Source organism: Manis pentadactyla, chromosome 16 (assembly GCF_030020395.1).
Source record: "Manis pentadactyla isolate mManPen7 chromosome 16, mManPen7.hap1, whole genome shotgun sequence".
In the NCBI taxonomy this organism is placed as follows: Eukaryota; Metazoa; Chordata; class Mammalia; order Pholidota; family Manidae; genus Manis; species Manis pentadactyla.
Genome location: NC_080034.1, coordinates 15,478,064 through 15,503,620, shown reverse-complemented (window position 1 = coordinate 15,503,620; position 25,557 = coordinate 15,478,064). Strand labels below are relative to the sequence as shown.

The 25,557-nt window shown below is 39.6% G+C and overlaps 1 protein-coding gene across 2 annotated transcripts in view; it reads right to left on the bottom strand.

Annotated features, from left to right (window-relative positions):
- Nucleotides 1-23,699, bottom strand: part of KHDRBS2 (KH RNA binding domain containing, signal transduction associated 2) — a 546,913-nt gene extending 523,214 nt beyond the window's left edge. For both annotated transcript variants that reach the window (XR_005030941.2, XM_036916275.2), the window contains exon 1: nucleotides 23,383-23,699. Coding sequence is in view for 1 of the 2 variants with exons in the window: in XM_036916275.2 (XP_036772170.1) it covers nucleotides 23,383-23,473 (91 nt within the window). In the remaining variant the exon portion in view is untranslated. The remainder of the gene's footprint in view (nucleotides 1-23,382) is intronic.
- Between the last annotated feature and the right edge of the window lie 1,858 nt (nucleotides 23,700-25,557).

Sequence of the window (25,557 nt, the reverse complement as noted above, 5' to 3'; positions counted from 1 at the left end):
AGTGCTAGCAATTATCGCTAGTGCAAATAAATTTCTACATTCAAATCCTCATCTTGGGTCTGCTTTTAGAAGAACCGAAATTGAAACACTACAAGAGATTGCTATTTTTCTAGGACCGTATCTAACGTTTTCTCTTAGTGAACGATATTGTGGTTGCAAACTGCATAAATCAATTGGAGTCATCTTAAGTAATTATCAGACAGGCGCATATCTTTGAAAACGCTGGGGTGTCTCAAGGAACTAAAGTCAGCTGGGTCCCCTGAAAGACTGCCTTAGGAAGGAAATTCAGGAAATGTTCTCTCATAATTGGCCTCACTCTGTGCATATGTTTTGCTCTGTCTAAAGATTAGACCTACACTCCAGAGTCTACATTTTTTAAAATTTTGGTATCATTAATCTACAATTACATGAAGGACATTATGTTTACTAGGCTCCCCCCTTCACCAAGTCCCCCCACATCCCCGTTCACAGTCACTGTCCATCAAAATAGTAAGACGCTATAGAATCACTACTTGTCTTCTCTGTGTTGCACAGCCCTCCCCGTGCCCCCCCCACACTATACATGCTAATCGTAAGGCCCCCTTTCTTCCCCTCCCACCTTATCCCTCCCTTCCCACCGATCCTCCCCAGTCCCTTTCCCTTTGGTAACTGTTAGTCCATTCTTGGGTTCTGTGATTCTGCTGCTGTTTTGCTCCTTCAGTTTTTCTTTGTTCTTATACTCCACAGATGAGTGAGATCATTTGGTACTTGTCTTTCTCCACCTGGCTTATTTCACTGCACATAATACCCTCTAGCTCCATTCATGTTGGTGCAAATGGTAGGAACTGTTTTCTTCTTATGGCTGAGTAATATTCCATTGTGTATATGTACCACATCTTCTTTATCCATTCATCTACTGATGGACACTTAGGTTGCTTCCATTTCTTGGCTGTTGTAAATAGTGCTGCAATAAACATAGGGGTGCATCTGTCTTTTTCAAACTGGAGTGCTGCATTCTTAGGGTAAATTCCTAGGAGTGGAATTCCTGGGTCAAATGGTATTTCTATTTTGAGCATTTTGAGGAACCTCCATACTGCTTTCCACAATGGTTGAACTAAATTACATTCCCCCCAGCAGAGTAGGAGGGTTCCCCTTTCTCCACAACCTCGCCAACATTTGTTGTTGTTTGTCTGTTGGATAGTAGCCATCCTTACTGGTGTGAGATGATATCTCATTGTGGTTTTAATTTGCATTTCTCTGATGACAAGCGATGTGGAGCATCTTTTCATGTGCCTGTTGGCCATCTGAATTCCTTCTTTGGAAAACTGTCTGTTCACCTTATCTGCCCATTTTTTAATTGGATTATTTGCTTTTTGTTTGTTGAGGTGCGTGAGCTCTTTATATACTTTGGATGTCAACCCTTCATCGGATCTGTCATTTTCGAATATATTCTCACATACTGTAGGATACCTTTTTGTTCTATTGATGGTGACTTTGCTGTACAGAAGCTTTTCAGCTTGATATAGTCCCATTTGTTCATTTTTGCATTTGTTTCCCTTGCCAGGGGAGATATGTTCAAGAAGAGGTCACTCATGTTTATGTCTAAGATATTTTTGCCTATGTTTTTTTCTAAGAGTTTTATGGTTTCATGACTTACATTCAAGTCTTTGATCCATTTTGAGTTTACTTTTGTGTATGGGGTTAAACAGTGATCCAGTTTCATTCTTTTACATGTAGCTGTCCAGTTTTGCCAGCACCATCTGTTGAAGAGACTGTCATTTCCCCATTGTATGTCCATGGCCCCTTTATCGAATATTAGTTGACCATATATGTTTGGGTTAATGTTTGGAGTCTCTATTCTGTTCCATTGGTCTGTGGCTCTGTTCTTGTGCCAGTAGCAAATTGTCTTGATTACTGTGGCTTTGTAGTAGAGCTTGAAGTTGGGGAGTGAGATCCCCCCCACTTTATTCTTCCTTCTCAGGACAGCTTTAGCTATTCGGGGTCTTTGATGTTTCCATATAAATTTTTGAACTATTTGTTCCAGTTCATTGAAGAAAGCTGTTGGTAATTTGATAGGGATTGCATCGACTCTGTATATTGCTTTGGGCAGGATGGCCATTTTGACGATATTAATTCTTCCTAGCCACGAGCATGGGATGAGCTTCCATTTGTTAGTGACTTCTTTAATTTCTCTTAAGAGTTTCTTATTGTTTTCAGGGTATAGGTCTTTTGCTTCCTTGGTTAGGTTTATTCCTAGGTATTTTATTCTTTTTGATGCTATTGTGAATGGAATTGTCTTCCTGATTTCTCTATTAGTTTATTGATAGTGTATAGGAAAGCCACAGATTTCTGTGTATTAATTTTGTATTCTGCAACTTTGCTGAATTCCAATATTAGCTCTAGTAGTTTCAGAGTGGAGTCTTTAGAGTTTTTTATGTACAATAACATGTCATCTGCAAATAGTGACACTTTAACTTCTTCTTTAACAATCTGGATTCCTTGTATTTCTTTGTTTTGTCTAATTGCCATGGCTAGGACCTCCAGTACTACGTTGAATAACAGTGGGAAGAGTGGGCATCCCTGTCTTGTTCCCGATCGCAGAGGAAAAGCTTTCAGCTTCTTGCTGTTCAATATGATGTTGGCTGTGGGTTTATCATATACGGTCTTTATTATGTTGAGGTACTTGCCCTCTATACCCATTTTGTTGAGAGTTTTTATCATGAATGGATGTTGAACTTTGTCAAATACTTTTTCAGCATCTATGGAGATGATCATGTGGTTTTTGTCTTTCTTTTTGTTGATGTGGTGGATGATGTTGATGGATTTTCGAATGTTGTACCATCCTTGCATCCCTGGGATGAATCCCACTTGGTCATGGTGTACGATCCTTTTGATATATTTTTGAATTCGGTTTGCTAATATTTTGTTGAGTATTTTTGCATCTACATTCATCAGGGATATTGGTCTGTAGTTTTCTTTTTTGGTGGGGTCTTTGCCTGGTTTTGGTATTAGGGTGATGTTAGCTTCATAGAATAAGTTTGGGTGTATCCCCTCCTCTTCTACTTTTTGGAAAACTTTAAGGAGAATGGGTATTATGTCTTCCCTGTATGTCTGATAAAATTCCAAGGTAAATCCATCTGGCCCGGGGGTTTTGTTCTTTGGTAGTTTTTTGATTACCACTTCAATTTCGTTGTTGATAATTGGTCTGTTTAGATTTTCTGTTTCTTTCTGGGTCAGTCTTGGAAGGTTGTATTTTTCTAGGAAGTTGTCCATTTCTCCTAGGTTTCCCAGCTTGTTAGCATATAGGTTTTCACAGTACTCTCTAATAATTCTTTGTATTTCTGTGGGGTCCAACGTGATTTTTCCTTTCTCGTTTCTGATTCTGTTGATTTGTGTTGACTCTCTTTTCCTCTTAATAAGTCTGGCTAGAGGCTTATCTATTTTGTTTATTTTCTCGAAGAACCAGCACTTGGTTTCATTGATTTTTGCTACTGTTTTATTCTTCTCAATTTTATTTATTTCTTCTCTGATCTTTGTTATGTCCCTCCTTCTGCTGACCTTAGGCCTCATCTGTTCTTCTTTTTCCAATTTCGATAATTGTGACATTAGACCATTCATTTGAGATTGTTCTTCCTTCTTTAAATATGCCTGGATTGCTATATACTTTCCTCTTAAGACTGCTTTTGCTGTGTCCCACAGAAGTTGTGGCTTTGTGTTGTTGTTGTCATTTCTTTCCATGCATTGCTGGACCTCCATTTTGATTTGGTCATTGACCATTGATTATTTAGGAGCATGTTGTTAAGCCTCCATGAGTTTGTGAGCCTTTTTGCTTTCTTTGTACAGTTTATTTCTAGTTTTATGCCTTTGTGGTCTGAAAAGTTGGTTGGTAGGATTTCAATCTTTTGGAATTTACTGAGGCTCTTTTTGTGTCCTAGTATGTGGTCTATTCTGGAGAATGTTCCATGTGCACTTGAGAAGAATGTGTATCCTGTTGCTTTTGTATGTAGAGTTCTGCAGATGTCTATTAGGTCCATCTGTTCTAGTGTGTTGTTCAGTGCCTCTGTGTCCTTACTTATTTTCTGTCTGGTGGATCTGTCCTTTGGAGTGAGTGGTGTGTTGAAGTCTCCCAGAAAGAATGCATTGCATTCTCTTTCCTCCTTTAGTTCTGTTAGTATTTGTTTCACATATGTTAGTGCTCCTGTATTGGGTGCATATATATTTATAATGGTTATATCCTCTTGTTGGACTGAGCCCTTTATCATTATGTAATGTCCTTCTTTATCTTTTGTTACTTTCTTTATTTTGAAGTCTGTTTTGTCTGATACTAGTATTGCAACACCTGCTTTCTTGTCTCTGTTGTTTGCATGAAATATCTTTTTCCATCCCTTGACTTTAAGTCTGTGCATGTCTTTGGGTTTGAGATGAGTCTCTTATAAGCAGCATATGGATGGATCTTGCTTTTTTATCTTTTCTATTACTCTGTGTCTTTTGATTGGTGCATTCAGTCCATTTACATTTAGGGTGATTATCAATAGGTATGTACTTATTGCCATTTCAGGCTTTAAGTTTGTGGTTACCAAAGTTTCAGTGTTAGCTTCTTTACTATCTTACTGTCTAACTTAACTCACTTGTTGAGCTATTATAAACATGGTCTGATGATTCTTTATTTCTCTCCCTTTTTATTCCTCCTCCTCCCTTCTTCATATGTTTTGTGTTTTGTTCTGTGCTCTTTTTAGGAGTACTACCATCTAGAGCAGTCCCTGTAAGATGCCCTGTAGAGGTGGTTTGTGGGAGGCAAATTCCCTGAACTTTTGCTTATCTGGAAATTGTTTAATCCCTCCTTCATATTTAAATGATAATTGTGCTGGATACAGTAGTCTTGGTTCGAGGCCCTTCTGTTTCATTGCATTAAGTATATCATGCCATTCTCTTCTGGCCTGTAGGGTTTCTGTTGAGAAGTCTGATGATAGCCTGATGGGTTTTCCTTTGTAGGTGACCTTTTTTTTCTCTCTGGCTGCCTTTAATACTTTGTCCTTGGCTTTGATATTTGCCATTTTAATTATTATGTGTCTTGGTGTTGCCCTCCTTGGATCCCTTGTCATGGGAGTTCTGTGTACCTCTGTGGTCTGAGAGGCCATATCCTCCCTTAGTTTGGGGAAGTTTTCAGTAATTATCTCTTCAAAGACACTTTCTATCCCTTTTTCTCTCTCTTCTTCTTCTCGTACCCCTATAATGCGGATATTGTTCTGTTTCTATTGGTCACTCAGCTCTCTTAGAATTCTTTCATTCCTGGAGATCCTTTTATCTCTCTCTGCATCAGCTTCTCTGCGTTCCTGTTCTCTGTTTTCTAGTCCATTAATGGTCTCTTGCATCTCATCCATTCTGTTTTGAAGTCCTTCCAGAGCTTGTTTTATTTCTGTATTCTCCTTCCTTAGTTCTTGCATATTTCTCTACAAGTCCATCAGCATGGTTATGACTTTTGTTTTCAATTCTTTTGAGGAAGACTGGTTAAATCTATCTCCCCAGGTTCCTTCTCAGGGGTAGATGTAGCAGATGCCGAAGCTGTGTGGGTTAGTCTTGTCTGGATCATATTTTTTTGCCTTTTCATGTTGACAGGTGCTATTGACTGTCAGCTGGGAGGGCCAAGGCTTTCCACTTGCTCCTGGTCTCTTTACTGGGATAACTGCGACCCCTGGTGGCTTGTGTTGGGCAGTTGCGTGTAGACTGGGTCTCTGTATCTTGCCCAGCTGGTATGGAGGAAGCTCCCTTGCTGTGGGCGTGACCAGCCTCAGGCTGCTGCTCTGCTATGGCGGGGCCCCGGAGGGGTAATGGATGGGGGGCTGTTTGGCTGTTTACCTCCGTGAGGGGTCTCAGAGCTGTTGTCCAGGGGGTTAGTGCACCTGGGTTTCCCTGGAATTTCCAGCTGCTGGACTGTGACCCAGAAAGCTTCCATCCAGCTATGGGGTCCTTGTCCCTTTAAGACTTTCAAAAAGCACTCGCTTTTCTTTGTCACAGGGGCGCCGGCTTCGGGACCCGCTCACCGGTCCTGCTGCCCTGTTTCCCTACAATCCAGGACCCCACGCATGCACTGTGTCTGCGCTCTGGCCCGGAGGGCGGGGGCTGGGTGCTCGGCAGTCCTGGGCTCCGTCTCCCTCCCGCTCTGCCTGCTCTTCTCCCGCCGGGAGCTGGGGGGAGGGGCGCTCGGCTCCTGCCGGGCCGGGGCTTGTATCTCACCCCTTCGTGAGGCGCTGGGTTCTCTCAGGTGCGGATGTAGTCTGCCTGTTGTCTTGTGTCTTCTGGTCTCTCTTTTAGGAAGAGTTGTCTTTGTTGTATTTTCAAAAATATATATGTTTTTCGGAGGAGATTCCCACTGTCCTACTCATGCCGCCATCTTGGCTCCGCCCCCCCAGAGTTTACATTTTTTATTAACCAGCCCAACCTGGTTGGCTTCTTCTCAGTTTTAATGCCAATTTCTCACTAGAGAGAGTCAGGTGGCTGCTCTGGTTCATCTGGCAATAGCCAGGTGAACAAGAGTTGGTAATGCAGTGCTCCAAGAAAGGAATTGGTGACCCAAGAGAATAGGGGCCAGAACAAACTTAAGAGAATCCTCTAAAACATCCATTATACAACAGCAGTTATTAGGGACTAGAAAGTGAGTTGCATCTAAGGAAAGAAGTTAAAATTATGTTTGCATTTCTAATAGGGAGTGGTCAAAATGAGCTACTAATGGTAAATATTGGATGAATGGAGAACTTTATTCTCTCCTGTTCACCCAATGTGAATCTCAAAGTGACTAAAAAGCTTGAAACATACGTAAAAAGATATTTTCTTCCAGGGATTTATATATCTCTATGGTCTACTGTCTAATATAAGGCACACATTCTAACAGTTCATGTTCATATAAATTTCAAAAACAGTTTTCCTTCATAATAACATAAAGAATTATTGACCAATAGTATGAAGTTTTTAAAATTGGAGATAAAATGGCTCTCATCTCTGGAGCATGCCCACTCTCCCTCCCTGAATGCATACTTCGCTTTACTAAACTACTCTTTGCTTGTAAAAAGAAAAAGGAAAAAGAAAGACACAAGATAAAATGGATAATCATAGGTTATTTAATCAAAACTTCCATTTCCAAGAAAGTATCAATAAATATCTTTTGAGGAAAACAGAATGTTTATTGTTCTTTTCTCATAACTTTCTATAGGAGGTTCTAAATACCCCCCCACAGGAACACATTTCAGAACTTCATAACACTGTATCACTCGGCATCGAAAGCCATTTTTCTTCCTGTCCAAATGCAGACAGACATCCTCTACCACATCCCTCTTTCTAAACCCCACAACACAGTACTTTTCCTTCAGGGAGTAGCCTTCCTGCTCGTATAAACACACTCCTCCAAGAATTTCCTTGTCTGATGCCAGCACTGATGTATGCTGTCAGTCTGGATCATTGTTAAATCTTCTTTCTGGTTATTAGTGTTGACATGATGAGTACCTACATGCTTACTAAGTGACGGCGCTTTGGTCCCTGTGTAAACTCACCAGTCTCTTACGCCCTTGGGCAGTTCCAAAAACTTTATGTCACCTTTCCGGGTGATAGCAATGCTGGCAGTGAACATGCCACTGAAGATCGTAGACATAAGTAAGCTATCACTGTGGGCGCAGAGGCAGGTCTTTGTTCATCTGCAGGCATATCTATTTTACCCAGGAGAGGGTTGTTAATGTGGTACAGTATATTGGTTTCTGTATATTTTTTCTTGAAGAAACAGGAAAATCATATAAAGGACTATCTAAAATGATATGGTCTTATTTAATGAAATATTTAATGTGTGTACTATTCCCTACTATTTTGTGATACTAGAACCTACTTTGCTATTCAGTACAGTGCAATTGCCCAGGTTTTTCTAGCTTTCGTTGTTACTCATTAGCAGCAAATACCTTACTTCTTTATTGATGGAATGTTTTACTTGTCAGATTCAGTAAACACCAGGTCCTCTAGGATGGCTAGTCCCTTGGTTACAAGAAGAATAGCATACCCATTTTTTCTCCAAAGATTACGTTCTAACATCTGAGAAAAGAGCAAAAATTTAATACAGACCTAGGTAATTTTAAAGCACAGTATAAACACGTCATGCTTGATAATTCTGATGCAGTCATTGTTTCATTTTGTGTGGGAACAGGCCCATGGAGGGTCAACATTTTAAGACAGTTCACATACACCTAAACACGAATCTTCCCATTCCTATATTTTACCTGTTTGAACTCAATACGTTCATCATGTATAGCCTGTACCCTTGAACACTTTAAACATAACAGTCAGCAAAGGAAAACCATTTCGGCAAATGATGCTGGAACAACTGCATATTCAAATCCCAAAAAAAAGAGAAAAGAAAAAAACTGTGACCCTATCTTAACACCATACACAAAAATTACTTCTAGATGGGTCATAAGCCTGTACTAAAAGCTAAAATCATAGAGCTCCTAGAAGAAAATATTGAGACGGACTTGGTGACCTTGAGGTAGGCAAAGATATCACAAATAGGACATAAACAACACGAAGTATAAAGAAAAAACTGACAAATGATAAATTAGATTCAGAAAAAATTAATAGCTCTGTTCTTCAAAGGACACTTCAGAAAATTAAAAGTTAGGCCACATATTGGGAGAAAATATTTGCAATACATACACTTAACAAAGGATGCAAGTTCAGATCATACAAATAACTGCTAGAACAATAAAAAACCAACAATCCAATTAAAAATTTGTCAACTTTGTAACCAAGTATTTCAAATAAGAAAGTATGTACAAATGGTCAAAAAGCACATGAAAACACACTCAGTGTCATTAATCATCAAGGAAATGCAAATTAAAACCAAAGTAAGTTACCACTCGAAACCACGAGAAGACTGTTATTAAAAAGGCAGAACTTCTAATGTTGGCAAAGAAGTGCAACAACCAGAATTTTCATGCATCACTGGGAGGAGAAAAAAATAAATAGTACAACGACTTCAGAAAACTATTTGGCAATCCCATATAATATAAGGTTACCCATATATACTTTCCAAGACCCAGGAGTTCCACTCCAAGGAAAGAGAAAAATATGTCTGAAAATTGTAAATGAATGATCATAGCCAAGTATTCATAATAAACTAACACTGAAAATAGCCCAAATGTCCATCCTCAGGAGATTGGCTAAGCCAATAGTGGCATATTTATACAATGGAACACGGCAACTCAGCAAGAAAAAAAAAAAAACTATTGATAAATGCAACAACGTGATAACTTTCTAAACACACTGAACTTAAGAAGGCAGAGTGTGTACTCCACTATTCCATTTACATAAAGTTGAAGAACAGTCGAAGTAATCTGATGCTAGAAATCAGAATAGTGGTTGCCAAAGGAAATGCAGATTAACGCGAAGGGTTTATCAGGAGTCTCTGGGCCAACAGAAACATTCTCTGTCTTGCCAAGAGTGCTGCTTACACAACATTATGCAATTATCAAAACTCATAAATTTGTATGACCTAAAAACTGCACTGCATTTTTCTTAAAATTTGCCTCAATTTTTTAAAGTAAGAAACCAGATAAAGTGGAGTGAAGAAAAGAATCTTTATTAATTTCTGCCATTGGATAAATACCACACATACACTTGCATAGGATTCACGAGATGATTGGTTGACCTCTGGTATACTTGCCAAAAATGTATTTCATTGATGAGGAAACAGAGGCTCAAGAGGACTTAGAAATTTGCCCATAGTCCCAAAGCAACCAAGGAGCAGATCGGGAATTCAAACACTGGCGTTTGACTTCACCTATCATGTTCTTTCTACTGTAACAGTAGCTCTTGAACGTTTTTTACCACATTCCAGAGTAAGAAATACCATACCACACACACACAATAATGAATGTTTCATGAAATATTGTTTAATCTTAAAATATATAATTAAAATTTTGCACAAGTACACGTCTGCTTTCAGGTTCAACATAGTACATATTTTCTCCAGTCCTGAAACAAACCTATAAAAGATAATACATATATCTTTTCACACTATAATGTCATTCAGTATAGAGAAATGGCTATACTACAGTTGTAAGGATCTAAGAGTACAGCAGTTTCTGGCACTCATCTCATGCTCACTGTGGATCATAGCTTCAAAGAGGATCAGCATGGAGGCACTAAATTTCCATACTAACTGCAGAATCACAGATTTCAGGGGAAATGCATCAAGAAGATGGCATGATCAACAAAGCCACATGCGCCATCAAGTCAGTAAGGCCTGGCAAAGAAATAGATGCATAAAAGGTGGAATTGGGGTAAGAAAGACTCAGAAGTTCAAAGACAGTCTTAGGAGTCAGGGATAATGTTACAATTTTATGATATAAGATGTACTTTTGTATAAGATTGTTCCATGTTCCACTAAGTTACCATGGTGGAGGCAGAGGGAATGGAGAGCAGAGATGATAGCAGTCTAGGAACTGCACTGTGATTTGAAGTGAGCAAAAGAAACAATATGCAGCTGTCTTCATCTTGTTAATTTAGAACTAACAGTGTCCTCATTTTACACAGGAGGAAAAGAGGAACATAGAGGGTAAAGTAACTCACCCAAAATAATACAGATCTTTAATAATAGGAACAAAATTGAAACCTAGAGAGTCCATTTCCAGCATCTATGCTGTTAACCAACTACATTTAAATGTCTTTTTCATTCTACTGTCCCCTTCCATAGGTAAAGCCAAAAAGACTGCTGTTTTTGTAGGTCAAAGTGATTAAATATCATTCCCTATGGTTCAAGAAAGTAATTGCTTTTATAATATAATCATTTCATACACTTCAATCAATTAGTTCTCTCCTCTATGAACTCCAAGTTCTTGGAGGAGTTTTACAACCTCCTTCTCTTCATAGTCTCACTACTACCTCCTCAAACTGCAGAAAGTTGGGATTTTCTCCAACTCCTCCCTCAATTTGTTCTTTGTTGCCAAATCCATTTGAAATTTTAATTGTCTGTCTTGGCCTGTCTGCAGCACTTGAAAACATTAACTGAATATTTCATTTTTCAAATACTCTATTTACCTGACACTGAACTTACTTGACTTTTCCTACCTACATTCTAGGAAGCTCCTCTTGGTCAGCTTTGTGGATTACTTTTCTTCTGTCTTTCATTAAATGCTGATGTTCCTCGGGGTTTTATCCTAAGACCCCTTTCCTGTTGCACTCCATACACTCTTCCTGTGTAAACTCTTCTACTCTGGAGGTCAACCACTACGTACATGCTAATGAAACCTAAACCATTAGATGCAGCACATATCTTTCTTCAGACACAACTTTCCACCTGCATTTTTACTTTAACACCACACACATCTTCCAATGCAACTCCAACTGAACTCAGTATTAACCTCGTTTTAATTCCTATCTCAAAAACTGGTACCACCCTTAAGCCAATTACCAAGGAACCACCTAGACAGCAGCCTTGACCAACCTTTATTTTTCATCGCCTCTATCCAAGCTGATTCTTTATATTTTACTTGTTAAATGTACTTTAGCTGTGTCCACTTCTTCACTCCTTAGTTGAATTCAGGTCACCACAACTTCTCCTGGATGGCTGCTCTAGTCTAATGTCTTACTTCTGTTGAACCCATTCTTTAATAGAGCAGCCACATTACGCTTTCAATGAAATTCTGATATCACACATGCTGGCTTTTAAAACCTTTAAATGCTTTACCGTTAATTTTAGTATAAAGTCTGTATATTGTAGCATTGCTTACAAGATATGTGTGATGAGCCTGTACCATTCTCCTTAGACCCACTTTTCTTGATGCTTTCTCTTTTACTGCGTTTTCCAAGCATACTTAATCTTTTGGGTTCCTGGACCCAAATCCAATGTTGTGGGGTGGAGGGGTGCGGTCTCCCCAAAGAACACCAGCAGGGTGTCTGAGATTTCAGCTCAATTCTAACACTAACCAGAATCATATCAGATTTTACAGATTAAGAGGTTTGATCCTCCAAAACTGTGCTCCTCCAACTTCAGATGCCAGTTGCCAGCCCAGGTTGTTACTTGTACTTCTAACCAACTGGTTATAAACCAGAGGTTCCCACTGCCTCCTGAGGTTCGATTAATTTGCTAGAGTGGCACTCAGAACTCCCAGAAACATCTTACTTATTAGTTTATTATATACATCTACTTATTAGGCATATTGCCAAGGATATAACCCAGGAACAGCCAGACAAAAGAGATGTGCAGGACAAGGCGAGGGAAAAGCACAGAGCTTCCATCCTCTGAGCTCACCACTCTCCCCAAATCTCCATGTGTTCACGAACCCAGGAGCTCTTCGAACCCAGTCCTTATAGGTTTTCATGGAGGCTTCATTACATACTCATGATTGATTCAATCATTGGCCATTGGCTACTGATTCAGCCTCAAGCCCCTTTCCCCTTCCTGGACGTAGTGATTAGAAGGGTGTGTCTCCTGGCCCCCACCATACAAAAGTCCCCTAATTAAAACCTTTACTACTTTCATCCTTCAGGAAACTCCAAAGGTTTCAGGAGCTCTGTGTCAGAAATAGGGAAGAAGAACAAATATATATTTATTATTCTAAATCACAATATCAAACTTAATTTCTACCTATTCAAATTAGTGTTCTCTGTCTTTGCAGGCTTTGGAGATGCTGCTTGCTGTATTCGTGTATAATTCTCCCTGAATGCGACCCTTTCTTCACTGAATCCTGTCCATATCCTACTTGTTTGTTAGATATCAACTTACAAGGGGATTCCTATGGAAGCCTTCCATTATCTCTGTACACTTCTTTAAGTGCCCTGCTTGGGACTCCTAAATTATCAAGTTTTCCTTACCATTGCATTTAGCAGATCCTATGGAAATTGCTCATTTAATTGCCTCTAACTCTTGTCCCCTCCCTCAACCTAAACATAGGTCTCAGATAGTAATACTGAGCACAGATAACCACCTGCACCAAGTCTGTACTGTTTCTCATTGAGTACCCATGGCTAGTATATACTTAATATGTACACACACACACACACATATACTCTACTCATTTTATTTAAAGAGACACTTTGGTTTAATTGTAACTCATTCCTAATATTAACCATTTCATCTAATGCCATTAATAGCTTTTAATTACCACAATGCTTTATTCCACCAAATTTTCCTAATATGGATATGATATCATTTCCAATCTTTCACTAATTTCAGAATTCTAATTTAAGGCAATAAGCCATCTAGTCAATTAATATATGATAAAGGAGCCATGGACATACAATGGGGAAATAACAGCCTTTTCAACAGCTGGTGTTGGCAAAACTGGACAGCTATATGCAAGAGAATGAAACTGGATTATTGTTTAACCCCATTCACAAAAGTAAACTCAAAATAGATTAAAGACTTGAATTTAAGTCATGAAACCACAAAACTCTTAGAAGACAACATAGGCAAACATCTCCTGAATATAAGCATGAGCAACTTCTTTCTGAATCTATCTCCTCAAGAAAGGGAAACAAAAGCAAAAATGAACTCATGGGACTACATCAAACTAAAAAGGTTTTGTATGGCAAAGGACATCAGCAAAACAAAAAGGCATCCTACAGTATGGGAGAATATATTTGTAAATGACATATCCAACAAGGGGTTAACATCCAAAATATATAAAGAACTGACACACCTAAACACCCAAAAAGCAAATAACCCGATTAACAAATGGGCAGAGGATATGAAGAGACAGTTCTCCAAAAAAGAAATTCAGATGACCAACAGACACATGAAAAGATGCTCCACATCACTAATCATCAGGGAAATGCAAATTAAAACCACAATGAGATACCACCTCACACCAGTAAGGATGGTCAGCATCGAAAAGACTAAGAACAACAAATGCTGGCAAGGATGTGGAGAAAGGGGAACCCTCCTACACTGCTGGTAGGAATGTAAGCTAGTTCAACCATTGTGGGAAGCAATATGGAGGTTCCTCAAAAAACTAAAAATAGAAATACCATTTGACCCCAGAATCCCACTCCTTGGAATTTACCCAAAGAATACAACTTGTCAGATTCAAAACGACATATCCCCTATGTGTATCACAGCAGTTTTTACAATAGCCAAGATATGGAAGCAACCTAAGTGTCCATCAGTAGATGACTGGATAAAGAAGATGTGGTACACATATACAATGGAATACTATTCAGCCATAAGAAAAAAACAAATCCTACCATTTGCAACAACATGGATGGAGCTGGAGGACATTATGCTCAGTGGAACAAGCCAGGTGGAGAAAGACAAATGCCAAATGATTTCCCTCATGTGTGGAGTATAACAATGAAGGAAAACTGAAGGACAAAATGGCAGCAGATTCAGAGACTCCAAGAATGAACTAGTGGTTACCAAAGGGGAGGGGTGTGGGAGGGCGGGTGGGGAGGAAGGGAGAAGGGGATTGAGGGGTATTATGTTTAGTACACATGGTGTGGGGGAATCACAGGGAGAACAGTGTAGCACAGAGAAGGCACATAGTGGATCTGTGGCATCTTGCTGCAATGATGGACAGTGACTGCATTGGGGTATGGGTGGGGACTCCATAATATGGGTAAATGTAGTAACCACATTGTTTTTTCATGTGAAACCTTCATAAGAGTGTATATCAATCATACCTTAATAAAAAATTTAAAAAAAATAAGTCATCTAACCATCCTAAAGTCCATTCCAAAACAATATCATATGATAAAATGCCATCTGCCTCAGCCACCAACCGTTATTTCACCTTCACACAATTCCTTAAAGACCACTTCTTCCACCAGATCTTGGATGGATGAAAAGGCAGCTTCCAGTTTTTGCCTCCAAAAAGAAAAACTTAGACTAAGAAGACATGGATGATCCTTAATTCAATTTAACACCCACTTACATTTCCTCATTTATAACAGTTACCTACCTAAATGTCTAATAAAAAGTATATTCTATTAGGTATTCATTCATCTGCTTGCATTTTATAGTCTTCTCTTATACATGAGTGTTATTGCTGCATGTAAAGAAAATTTCCAAAAAATCAAATTCCTTAAGTTTCCTGGAGAAAAGTATTTTAAAAGAAACAATAAATTCTACCATAACAGGTATTTAATGTTTCTCAAAGTTTTTCAAAGAAAGATCTTAGTATTTCCTTAAGCAATATTCTTCAATAGTGTTTAATGTTTCAAGGTTTAATGGTTTCTTTCTGACACTCTTTCACAGTATAATTGGACATTTACTTAATTTCTGGTTCATTGCTTACAAAATCCAAATTAATTTTGCTACCCTCCAGTCTGTCTCTATCTTTTCTCATAACATAGGGACGATATTACCTGCCTCTGTGGATATAACATAAGGACCTGAGCCAGAGTGTATGCTCAGCAAAAGCAGCCACTACTTTAGTCATCCCTTCACCTCAAAATTAAAAAATTTCTTCTCCTCCAGCCTCATAACTGAGCTTCTGTCACGGAAGTTCCCTCTCCTGAGTTGTAGTCAAAGTGCGTCATTTTCTGACATACAATTCTATGAATCTGCTAAAAATAACCACGCTCTAGAGAAAACACATTCATTCTGTTTTCTGTGAGAAGAGTAAAATCTAATCTTTTTTAAAGGAAATGGGAATCAATTGATAACAGTGTAATACTACTAACCAATCTGTTTCAAAGTTATTACATCCTAAAACCTTAGAACCTACAGATAACATTTAAATCGAGCCACGTTATCTGTTTCTGACCACATGTGAAATCTGCTCACTTCCAAATTTTAAATAAGACTAACCCTGCTTAAGATACAACAGAGGACCTGTAATGTTTCTTCCTCCCTAGAAGAATTCAGGAAATGTAAGCAGTTCTCTAAAAAACATAGAAAGAAATTGCCTCAGCAAGCCAAACATAGTCCTCCAATCCCTTTTGGATTAAAAAAAGCAAAGGCATGGAATGTTCTCCTGTCCCTGCCAGACCTCATCACCAAACTCCCTCAGAAACAATAGTCAATACAAGACACTGAGAAAATGTAGGCTGTTTTAATCATCCTCAACCTAATTCTGGACTTACATAAATTTCCCATTTATAAATTTACTTGCCTTTTGTATACTATACTTATTTGGAATAATTCATCCAATACTTGTTGAGGAACGTACTTCAGAAGTTCATGGCAACAATCATGAACTTGTACACATACTTCGCGTATTAATATTTGACTTTCCTTCAAAGCCTGACTGAAATCCTGTCCCCTCCACAGGAGGCATCATGGTGATTTAATAGTTACACACGGCCTCTGGGCGAGAAAGTCTGGGCTTCAGCTTTGCAATTTATTTACTGTATGACCTGAGATAAATTAATTTCTCTAATTCTTCACCTTTTTTCATTAAACTGTAGCTAAACTGTATTTTTTTCTATAATAGATGTCCTAAAAGATTGTCACTCAGGTGTTCTTGGGAGTTTATTCTCTCTACTGCTAATCTTTTTGGGAGTACCAAAACAAAGATAATGCTAATAGCTATCTCATAAGATGAATGCATGTAGATTAAGTGTGATAATGCATGCAAAGCATCTAGTACAGTGCCTGACAAAGAGTAACCTTCCAATAAGTGCTGACAGCAATAACAATGCTGCTGCTGCTGCTGAATCTATGGTTACCATGACTCACAGGAGGCATGACCTCCTCTGAATCCCTATGTCATCACCTGTAAAACCCAGCAGATCTTCCTTTGCACTGCTCTTTATGTACCTTATGTATATGGTGAATCCCTCACAGATATTTAAAACCTAATAAATTAAACATCTGACTCTTCTCCATATATCGTAACACATACTGCAGAGAGGTGTTAGCAACACACATTCAAGGGCATGCATGATGATAGAGTCAAATGTAGGAGAGTGCTAGCCCAGTGAGATTCATCCCCCAAACTGCAGCTAAACTATCAGCTTTAGCTATAGCACATGGCCTAAAAATTTGTCACTCAGGTGTTTATTATCTCTTTCTACTGCAAGTTTTTCTGGAAGTAGTGTCCACGACACAAATGTAAGCAATGGAGGATATGCTACAGATGACTTGTTTCCCAAAATAGTTAATAATGACTGAGCAGCAGGATGCTGGGCTATGACTTCTCAAGTTTTTAACAAATAAAACATTCAATCATTTCAGAGCTCGCCACTTAAGGAAATGAACCAGTCATATAACAAGGGTATTCACCAACATTCATTTGGGAGGTCTGCTATTAACCAGCATTCTTTTTGAAAAATCTATTTCTATATCATGCTTATATTTAATGGAAATTCACCATTTTTTTGTGAGAAAAGAAATCATATTTCAATCAATGGGTATGTTAGATATTAAATTGCTTATAACTTTAAAAAACAAGCCATTGTCAGAACATAATGGCAATTAATATACATTTCTTATAATATATATTCAGACCAAAAAAGGAGATCAAATAAGGCATCCAAATAAATAAGTACTTAATAAAAACTGGTGATACTATAAAGCTATTTCTAAGGATTTCTAAAAACCTCCTCTAAAACTTCCTTCCCTTCTATAGCTATGGGAACAAACAGCTTCAATCTAGATTGTATACTTAGACACTAAGGACAATAATCAGTCCTCATTGTGTTCCCACTCTCAGGTACTGTGTCACCAAGTCTCTCTACAATAAATAAAAAGAAAAATATGCTGCCCCTTATCCAGTTGGATTTATCCTGGTCATGCTCATTTTAATAAAATGAGTTAATGAAATATGAATGTACAAGGTCTAACATTCATTCACAAGAAAATTTGATAAGGAAATACATTAAAACATAAATGCACGGGGACTGGTATAGGTGTAAGAAATACGGAAGACTTCATGGAAGGTGAAAAGAAGAAGGCAGGCGGGCCGGGCACCGCGAGATGCAGGAGCAACACGGCAGTGATCGCCCTAGTTTCCCTTGCGCCTCACATGTGCCAAAATGGGTACTGGAAAAGCTGGCAATCCAAAAACATCAACACAAGCAGACCCAAAACAGCCTTCAGAAAAGCCAAAGGACTAGAAAGAGGGGAACCTAGTAAGACAGCAAACTTCTAGACAGCAAACATCCTCCTCTGGTCAAACGACACAGTAAACACAACAAAATAAAACCAGCGTCTCATGCTCACCTCCGCCAAGAAAGGCTAAACAGGGAGGCTAGACTTCCAATCTCATCCATCCCTAAGGAGGAATCCTTTTCCCCTCTGGGGGGAAACAGAGAAGACTGAAGGGGAAATAGTTCATTTCCACCCACAGCAGGAAGCCTTCCCGGTGGCAGTGGAGGCCACGTGGAGATGCTGGACTTCCACCCTCATGAATAGCGATATATAAGTTACTATTACTTCATAGTAATGTGTATACGTCATGAATAGTGGTGGCAATGAGTAGGTGCCCTTCTCCCTCCAAGCCAGGGCGGTGTCCGTGGTCTCCCCTGCGGGAACTTACACCATGCTCCGACAGGAGTGAGGCCTGCCTATGGTTCCTCATGCCACTGGAGGCCATGGAGGCCATGGAGGCAGGAGTAAAAAGGTGCTCTTCACCCTCCTGGCAAGAGTGGTGTCAATGGATGCCTAGCGGGAATCTTGTACTTTCACCTCCAACCGGAAGATCAAGGGGGTACCCCCTCCCTCTGTCACCAGGGTGTCAGAGGATCCTGCTCTAGGAGAACAGTGTTTGAAGAGTGACATGGTCTGCCTCTGATTTTTAAATGAGTCAATCTGACTGCAGAGTGTGTGTTGGGGTGGGGGGGCAGAGGGTTGTAGGATGGTGAGGCTAAGATACAAAGAAGAGTAAAACCAATAGCTTGTAGTGCTTGGAAGCCAATGGAGAAACCAAGAAATTGGAAAAAGATCAAGTGCAGCCAAGAGACCTGATGAGAGGTCAGAAAAATTTTACTGGACTTGGCAATTATGAGATGATTTGAGCTCTAGGGTTGCTGGTTTTAGGACCATGATGAGGAAGAAGCCATACTGAGAAGTTCTGAAGAGGTAAACTGAGAAAGTGAGGCAGCCAGGATGACCAACAGAATCACAAACTTGAAGGAAACAAGGGAAGATAAGTGTCGAGAGAGATTACTTTTATTACTTTTGACAGTGAAACAAGTATTCACTGGACCACGTTTATAGACTGCCACGAAACAAGAGTGGACCAGCGGGAAGACATTGTAGATAAAAGCATGTAACGACAGGATGAGCATTAAGGTCAAGGATATGGATGAACAAGTCAGACTTGAACAAAAGGAAGCATTTCATCTTTTGGAATGCAAGACAGTAAGGAGGAGTATGGGAGTTTTTAGGTGGTAAAAAGTTAAAGAATGTCAGAATTATATCCATTGTTCCCACTAAAGAAGAGGATGAGATCAGCTGCCACGAGTGAAGGACACATGGGTTAATGAGGAGGCTTAACAAGGTTTGGAATTACCCTTGAAATAGGACAAGGACAAATGAAGTTCAAGTAAAACACTGACAAGTGACCACTGACTAGGGAATATGGTATTTTAAAAACCCTTGTTGAAACAGTTTTTCATAAGATAATTTATTTCATAATTTGATTTATGAATTCAAATTTCACTCAGCAGTGATTCAAAAAGTAAGGCAGTGCTACTTTCCTTAGAAAAATCAAGCTCCAAGTTGAGGTCAAGTTCACAATGCCATTAAAGTGTTAAGGAAAATTTTAAAAGCAAAATTTTACATTTGTATAACTTCCATTTGTATTTTTAAAAATAACATTCTATATGTTACAGGAAGCAGAAATGTCAACATTCTGTCCCATGTGTATTAATTGCAAAAGCATAATTTTTCTATTAAGTCATAACTGTGTTCTAATAGCAGATCAAAGATACATAATTTAGTTCTTTTGCCAATTTTTGTTTTTTATTTAAGAAACACAAGATTATCCCAAATTTATTGGGAGTAAAAAAGAGATTATATTAATAAAAGAAAAAGTCACGTAAGTTCTATTTTTTCTCAGAAGCTGGTTTTAGAGTATACCAACACCTATCCTTAAGAATTCAGCATGCTTTATAGAAAATTATTTTAAAGAACACAATCTAAACTTTCAAGTGATTCTAAATTTTAAAATGACCCTTACTGAGAACCTTCATGCAGTTAAATCACTACAAGTCAGCATTTGTGATCAATACAAAACCCTGTTTCTCTCATGGTTTTAAAAGTAATCTGTATGTGCAAACACGAAGGCCAATCCTAGATGGATGGCCAAGCTTTTCACCAAAATTCGAAAACAGCACCTAGAGCTTTTAAGAAACCATTTGAAGTATTGGAATATTTGGCACTATTTGACTTCATCATATATGGGCCAACCAAAGCAATGATGAATCTACCAATATTTGTGAAGAATTCAGTTGAGGAAATCTTGCCAACCAAAGGATTCTGTATTTCTAATGACATCTGGGACTACAAAAAAACATACAGATCATCTGGTCAAACTCCTTAATTTTGAGGGACAAGGAAACGGGGCTCAGGGAAGGTAAGTTTACCAAGATTCAGTTTAGTGAAAAGTGGAGCTATACTCCAGGTATCTGGATTCACAGATATATGCACTTCCCAGAGTAATACAGATATAAATAACCTCATCTAATTTCATCTGGCAAGCAACACAGAGGCCGAGTGGGACTTTGAGGATCGTGCTGAGTCTGCTGTTTTATCATATCAGGATCACCTTCCCTAACAAATGGGTAATTAAACAATATCATAATCACAGGAAAAATATTATTTTAATCAGTCAAACATATAAACATTCTTCAAACTATATTATTCAAGATCTCTTCTAAGTTACAATCAAATATATAAAATGTTTGGGCTCCTCCATTAGCTTTCACTACTGAAAATACAGCAAAAACAAGTGAAATAAAACAAACTATAACAAAAAGAACAAAATAGCCAACAAACTAGTACTCTAAACCCATGGCCCTCAATTCTAAGTGAAACAGTCACAATTGAGCACTGATTTGCATCTATCACCAATCAAGAAAGCAACATAAATCATCGTGAAAGTTCATTGGTTTACATCACTGCCCTTATATATATTAGCTTCCGGAAAATCATTCTGAAGAACTGAATCCTCTGGATCATTTTTATTACTCACTCAGTCTTGAGACTGTCTGCACATTACTGACTGAAATGTACTTCACTGTGCACCTTCTTTCCAAACGAATATCTATGTCAGGTTTATTTATAGCCACTGACTTCAATCAGTCCAACATCCAGGTATGAGAAATAAAATCATCTCAACACACTCTCCTATAGAGATCTGAAACAAAGCCTGGAAATCTTGGCAAATGGCCTTTGAAAAGATTATGAAAGATATATAATGTAAAATGCACAAGAAGATTTATTAGAGATTCCAAAGTATACTCGCCTTATACTCTTCAAATAAGCACATGTAAGGAGCCTCAGGTACAATCTGGGAATTTAAGCCTCATGCATCTTTTTTTGCATATCCCTTTGTATACTCCAAGATTATTACCACCTCTTCCATTCTCTTTTCCCCATTATGATTTCCCTGAAATTTGGAGATCTCTTTGTTTCTTACTGAGATGCTTTTCTCTCTTTTTAGGGGCTTTTTCCTTCCATTTCTTTACAAAAGTAGGGCATGCTTCCCCCTACTGGGAAAAAACTAAATTACAAGGTATATCAGAACATGTTCCTAAGTATCAAGAAACCACGTTCCTAGGAAAGGTAAAATGTTGGGGAACCAGGTGCACAGCCTTGTCTGACTGTTTTTTGCTTCACATAAATACTTACCCACTCTATTAAGAGTTTCTTTAGTTTGGCAGTTTTCAAAAGTATACTAACTTTCATTAATGATTGATGAATTAATCATTGAGACTGCTGTCCTAAGTAGTCCAATTAGCAAGTCAGAGAATATGATCAATTTGTAACTTTGTTTTCATTTTAAAGACAGTATCAGTTAAATGAAGACCTATCTGGAAAATAATATTTAAGTAAATTATTTGAGAAGGCTTAATTGCATTTTTAATCATTTTGAGCAAGCTTAAGCATGTATTAACTCATTGATTTTCAATACTGTTATGAAGTTATTGTTAGGAAGTTACTTTTATTTTTTTAATAAAGTGGGGGAGAGTTTAATTTTTTTAATTGACTTTACTTTTCAACTTTAACTTGTTTTTTTATTCAGGAACCAAGAAAGTAGTAAGCATAATTGCACTGTACCTTCCTAAATCTACAGAACCAACTTTTCCTTGCAAAACAGTTGTTGTTTGACACATTCAGTATTTTGACAATAAATCTTTTCTTAATTCCTCAGTATACAAAAACAGAAAAACACCTTACACTTTATTGTGGTTGCAGATAATAACCGGTCAATAAAATATTTAAACTTAGTGGTCCATTTGAATCATACATGAAAGATTACATTTTTTTCCTTCCATGTGCAACTATGTCTCAAAAAAAGAAAATATTTCTTTTGATGCTGAAGGGCTATAAAAGAGAAGTTATCACTTTTAGTTTTGCTCCAAGTCAGTCCATAACCACCTCAGCTGCAAAACTGCACGGTAGTCAATTTGATGATGAAGCAATTCATTACTAATGAAGCATTCATTAAAAAAAAAATCTGAAGTTGTTTTTAAAAAGGCATGTTACACGGCATTATTTCAAGACAAATGGAGAAATTTAGTTAATGTTTCTCTCACACAGAAGTTTGTGGTGTGTGTGTGTGTGTGTGTGTGTGTGTGTGTTTCTAAACAACCTTTCCAAGCAACGCAAAAACCTAGACATACACGTTCCTCTGGGAATGAAATCTCCTTTAACATTTCAGGTACACAAAAGAAAATGCACAGTTGGTAAAACAGTTGATCAATTGTGGAGTGTTCCCGCACGGAGTACCCAATCATCACACTTCAAATAAATTGATAAGCACTTCAGCCTCTGCCACATTTACAAACAGAGACGAACAAGCATAGTTTTATCTAGGTTAATTCTTACACTTTGCATTGGAAAGACTGTAATGAAACAAAAGGGTATCAAAATCACTTCCCAAATGCAGACGAAAAAAAAAAAATGCTGATTTGTAGTTAAGCTCTTAGAACACTACATTGATCACCATTCACTTCCAAATTGATTTCTCTTCCCTCCGCGAAGTGAAAATATCCCTGCAGACCGCGTTACACTTTACGGTTTCTCTGCCAATGGTCCTCACAGGTCACATCACCACTGCCATTAGATCTCATAGCTTTGGTCTTCCCCAAATTCAGACGTAGAGGGGGACCCCTGCTGCCGGCCCCAGGGACGGGCTCTGTCCTCCCAGCTCCTCTGCAAGGGAGACCGGCGTCCCCGCCTAACTTCACTCCCCTGGCCGAGCCGCGGGGGACACGGGCGGCGGGCGGCGTGTGCCCGTCCGTGGGGGCAAGTCCTACCTTCCGCCAAAAGGCGCGACGCGTGCACAAAGGATGGATCCAGGCTATCTTTCTCGGCCATCAGCTCAGGCAAGTATTTCTCCTCTTCCATAGCGCGGACTTCGCACCGGCCCCGGGCGAAGCGCAAGGTGCCGCTCGCTCGGACGCAGGCTCGCCGGGCAGCGCCGGGCTCCCGCGCGGCTCCGCCTCCGCCGCGGCGAGGGGGCCTCCGCACGTCCTCACTGGCCCATGCGACGCGCGTCTGCGACTCCCGCCGTCGGGCTGCGCGGCCCCGCACCCAGGTGGCCGGTCCTTTCCGTCGTCCCTCGCTCGCGCGGGGCCCCAGCTCCCACCAGCGGCCTTAACTGGGGAGGCGGGACCGGCGTGCGTCCCACCTCCGCCATCCCCTCATTGGTGAGGGTGCCACGGGAGGCGGGGCCTCCGGGAAGGCCGCGGGCCCTCATTGGGCCTCGCCGCACGTCGGGTCGCCTGACTGGCAGGAGGCAGCTGCCGCGGGGAGAGGAGCGCAGAAGGTGCAAATGCTTGCTTCTTGCAGCCCGAGCCTTCCCAGCGTATTAGGCATGCCCAGTTGTGCGGAGCACTGTGTCTTCAGCTGAGGTGCGGAGACAGCTGAGGGGAGAGAGCGGTTAAAGCACCGGTTAAACAGAGAAGCTCGGGTCCCAGACTTCAGGAGAGATGAGGATGAGGCGTAAGCGGTTGAGGGATGGGAAAGCCCCGGGGAAAAGTCTCAGGAAGGTTGATGAGACTTCACCTGCGTCCCTCAGGCACAGGTGTCTCTCCTCTCGCTCTTGCAGCTCAGACGCACTCCAGGGTGCAGAAATCAGCAGGGCTCCCGGTCTGGGTACGCCGCGAAGACTGCCTGTGATCCGCGGCTGACCTACATCTCGGGGGCGCAGTAGGATGTTCATTGATAAACAAATAAAGCAGCTTCTGGGCGATGTTGTACAGCAACACGCTTCCAGTGTACAAGCATTGCGGTATTGACTTAGTGGTTTCCCTCCCATCCATCCATCCTCCCCCAATCCCTATCTATGGGAAAGGTTCAGGAAGGGAGCTGAATTTTGAAACTGGAAATCAACATAATCAATTGACCACGTTTGTGAAGGAATTGGGAAGACACGTGAAAAAGGAAGAGACTAGAAAATAGGGAACCGCAGCAGCTCCAATTTCCCTCTTTCCCCTTATTGCAGATGTGGGTCTCTTTCACCGGTACTGTCGCTCAACCACTTGCATCTCTCCCGCCTCTACTTAAGGAGAGTTAAACCCTCCTGGTATCAGCAATGCCAGAAAGGCAGTACCCGTCCTTCTCTCACCAATGGGCCTGAAAATGCAGCTTGCATGCTTCAGATGTTACAAAACAATCTTTCCACCGTATCTTTTCATAAAAAACCATTTTCCAATTCACCTCTCCTTTGCTATTTTCGGTGTGGAAGAAGCAAAGCAACGCTAACTTTCCTACAAATAGAGCATGCTGAAACTTTTCCAAGTTCTCTGACTGTATTCAAATCTTTATTTTTCATGACAAAATGGGGAGATTATCTTTTGCTTATATGTTTTTAAATTTTCATGTGCCTTCACATCCATTTTCTCAATTTGTCCTCACATAAGCACTCTGAAAAAGGTGGTGCAAGTATTGCATTCTCTGTGGCATAGGTGCAGAAACCAAGACAGAGGCCGAGGAGTCCAGTGACCCAGAAGGAACAAATCTGACCTCATGTGGCACTAGCCATGTTCATCCCACCCACAAGCGGAGTCTACGCTATGGTGGTACCAATGGTGAGGGCATATGCAGCTGACAAATGTGGTAGAACCATTCAAAGTTCCTGAAGTAAGCTGTGAGACAACCGCTCATTGATAATTTTGTTATTTGACAGTAGAGGGGAAAAATCACATTTCTTCAGGACTTTTTTTAATCAAGAGTTTTCCTATGTAAAAATCTAAGACTTTAAAATGGTCTGCTCCCTGTAATGTTATCACTCATGGCCTATAAAAATATCCCATAATAGGGATATGGGCAAAATGTGTGAAGGTGGTCAAAATTTACAAACTTCCAGTTATGAAAACATGAGTTCTGGGGATGTAATGTACTACATGGTGACTTATCATTAACTATATGTATCATATACTTAAAAGTTACTAATAGAATAAATCTCAAAAGTTCTCATCACACACACA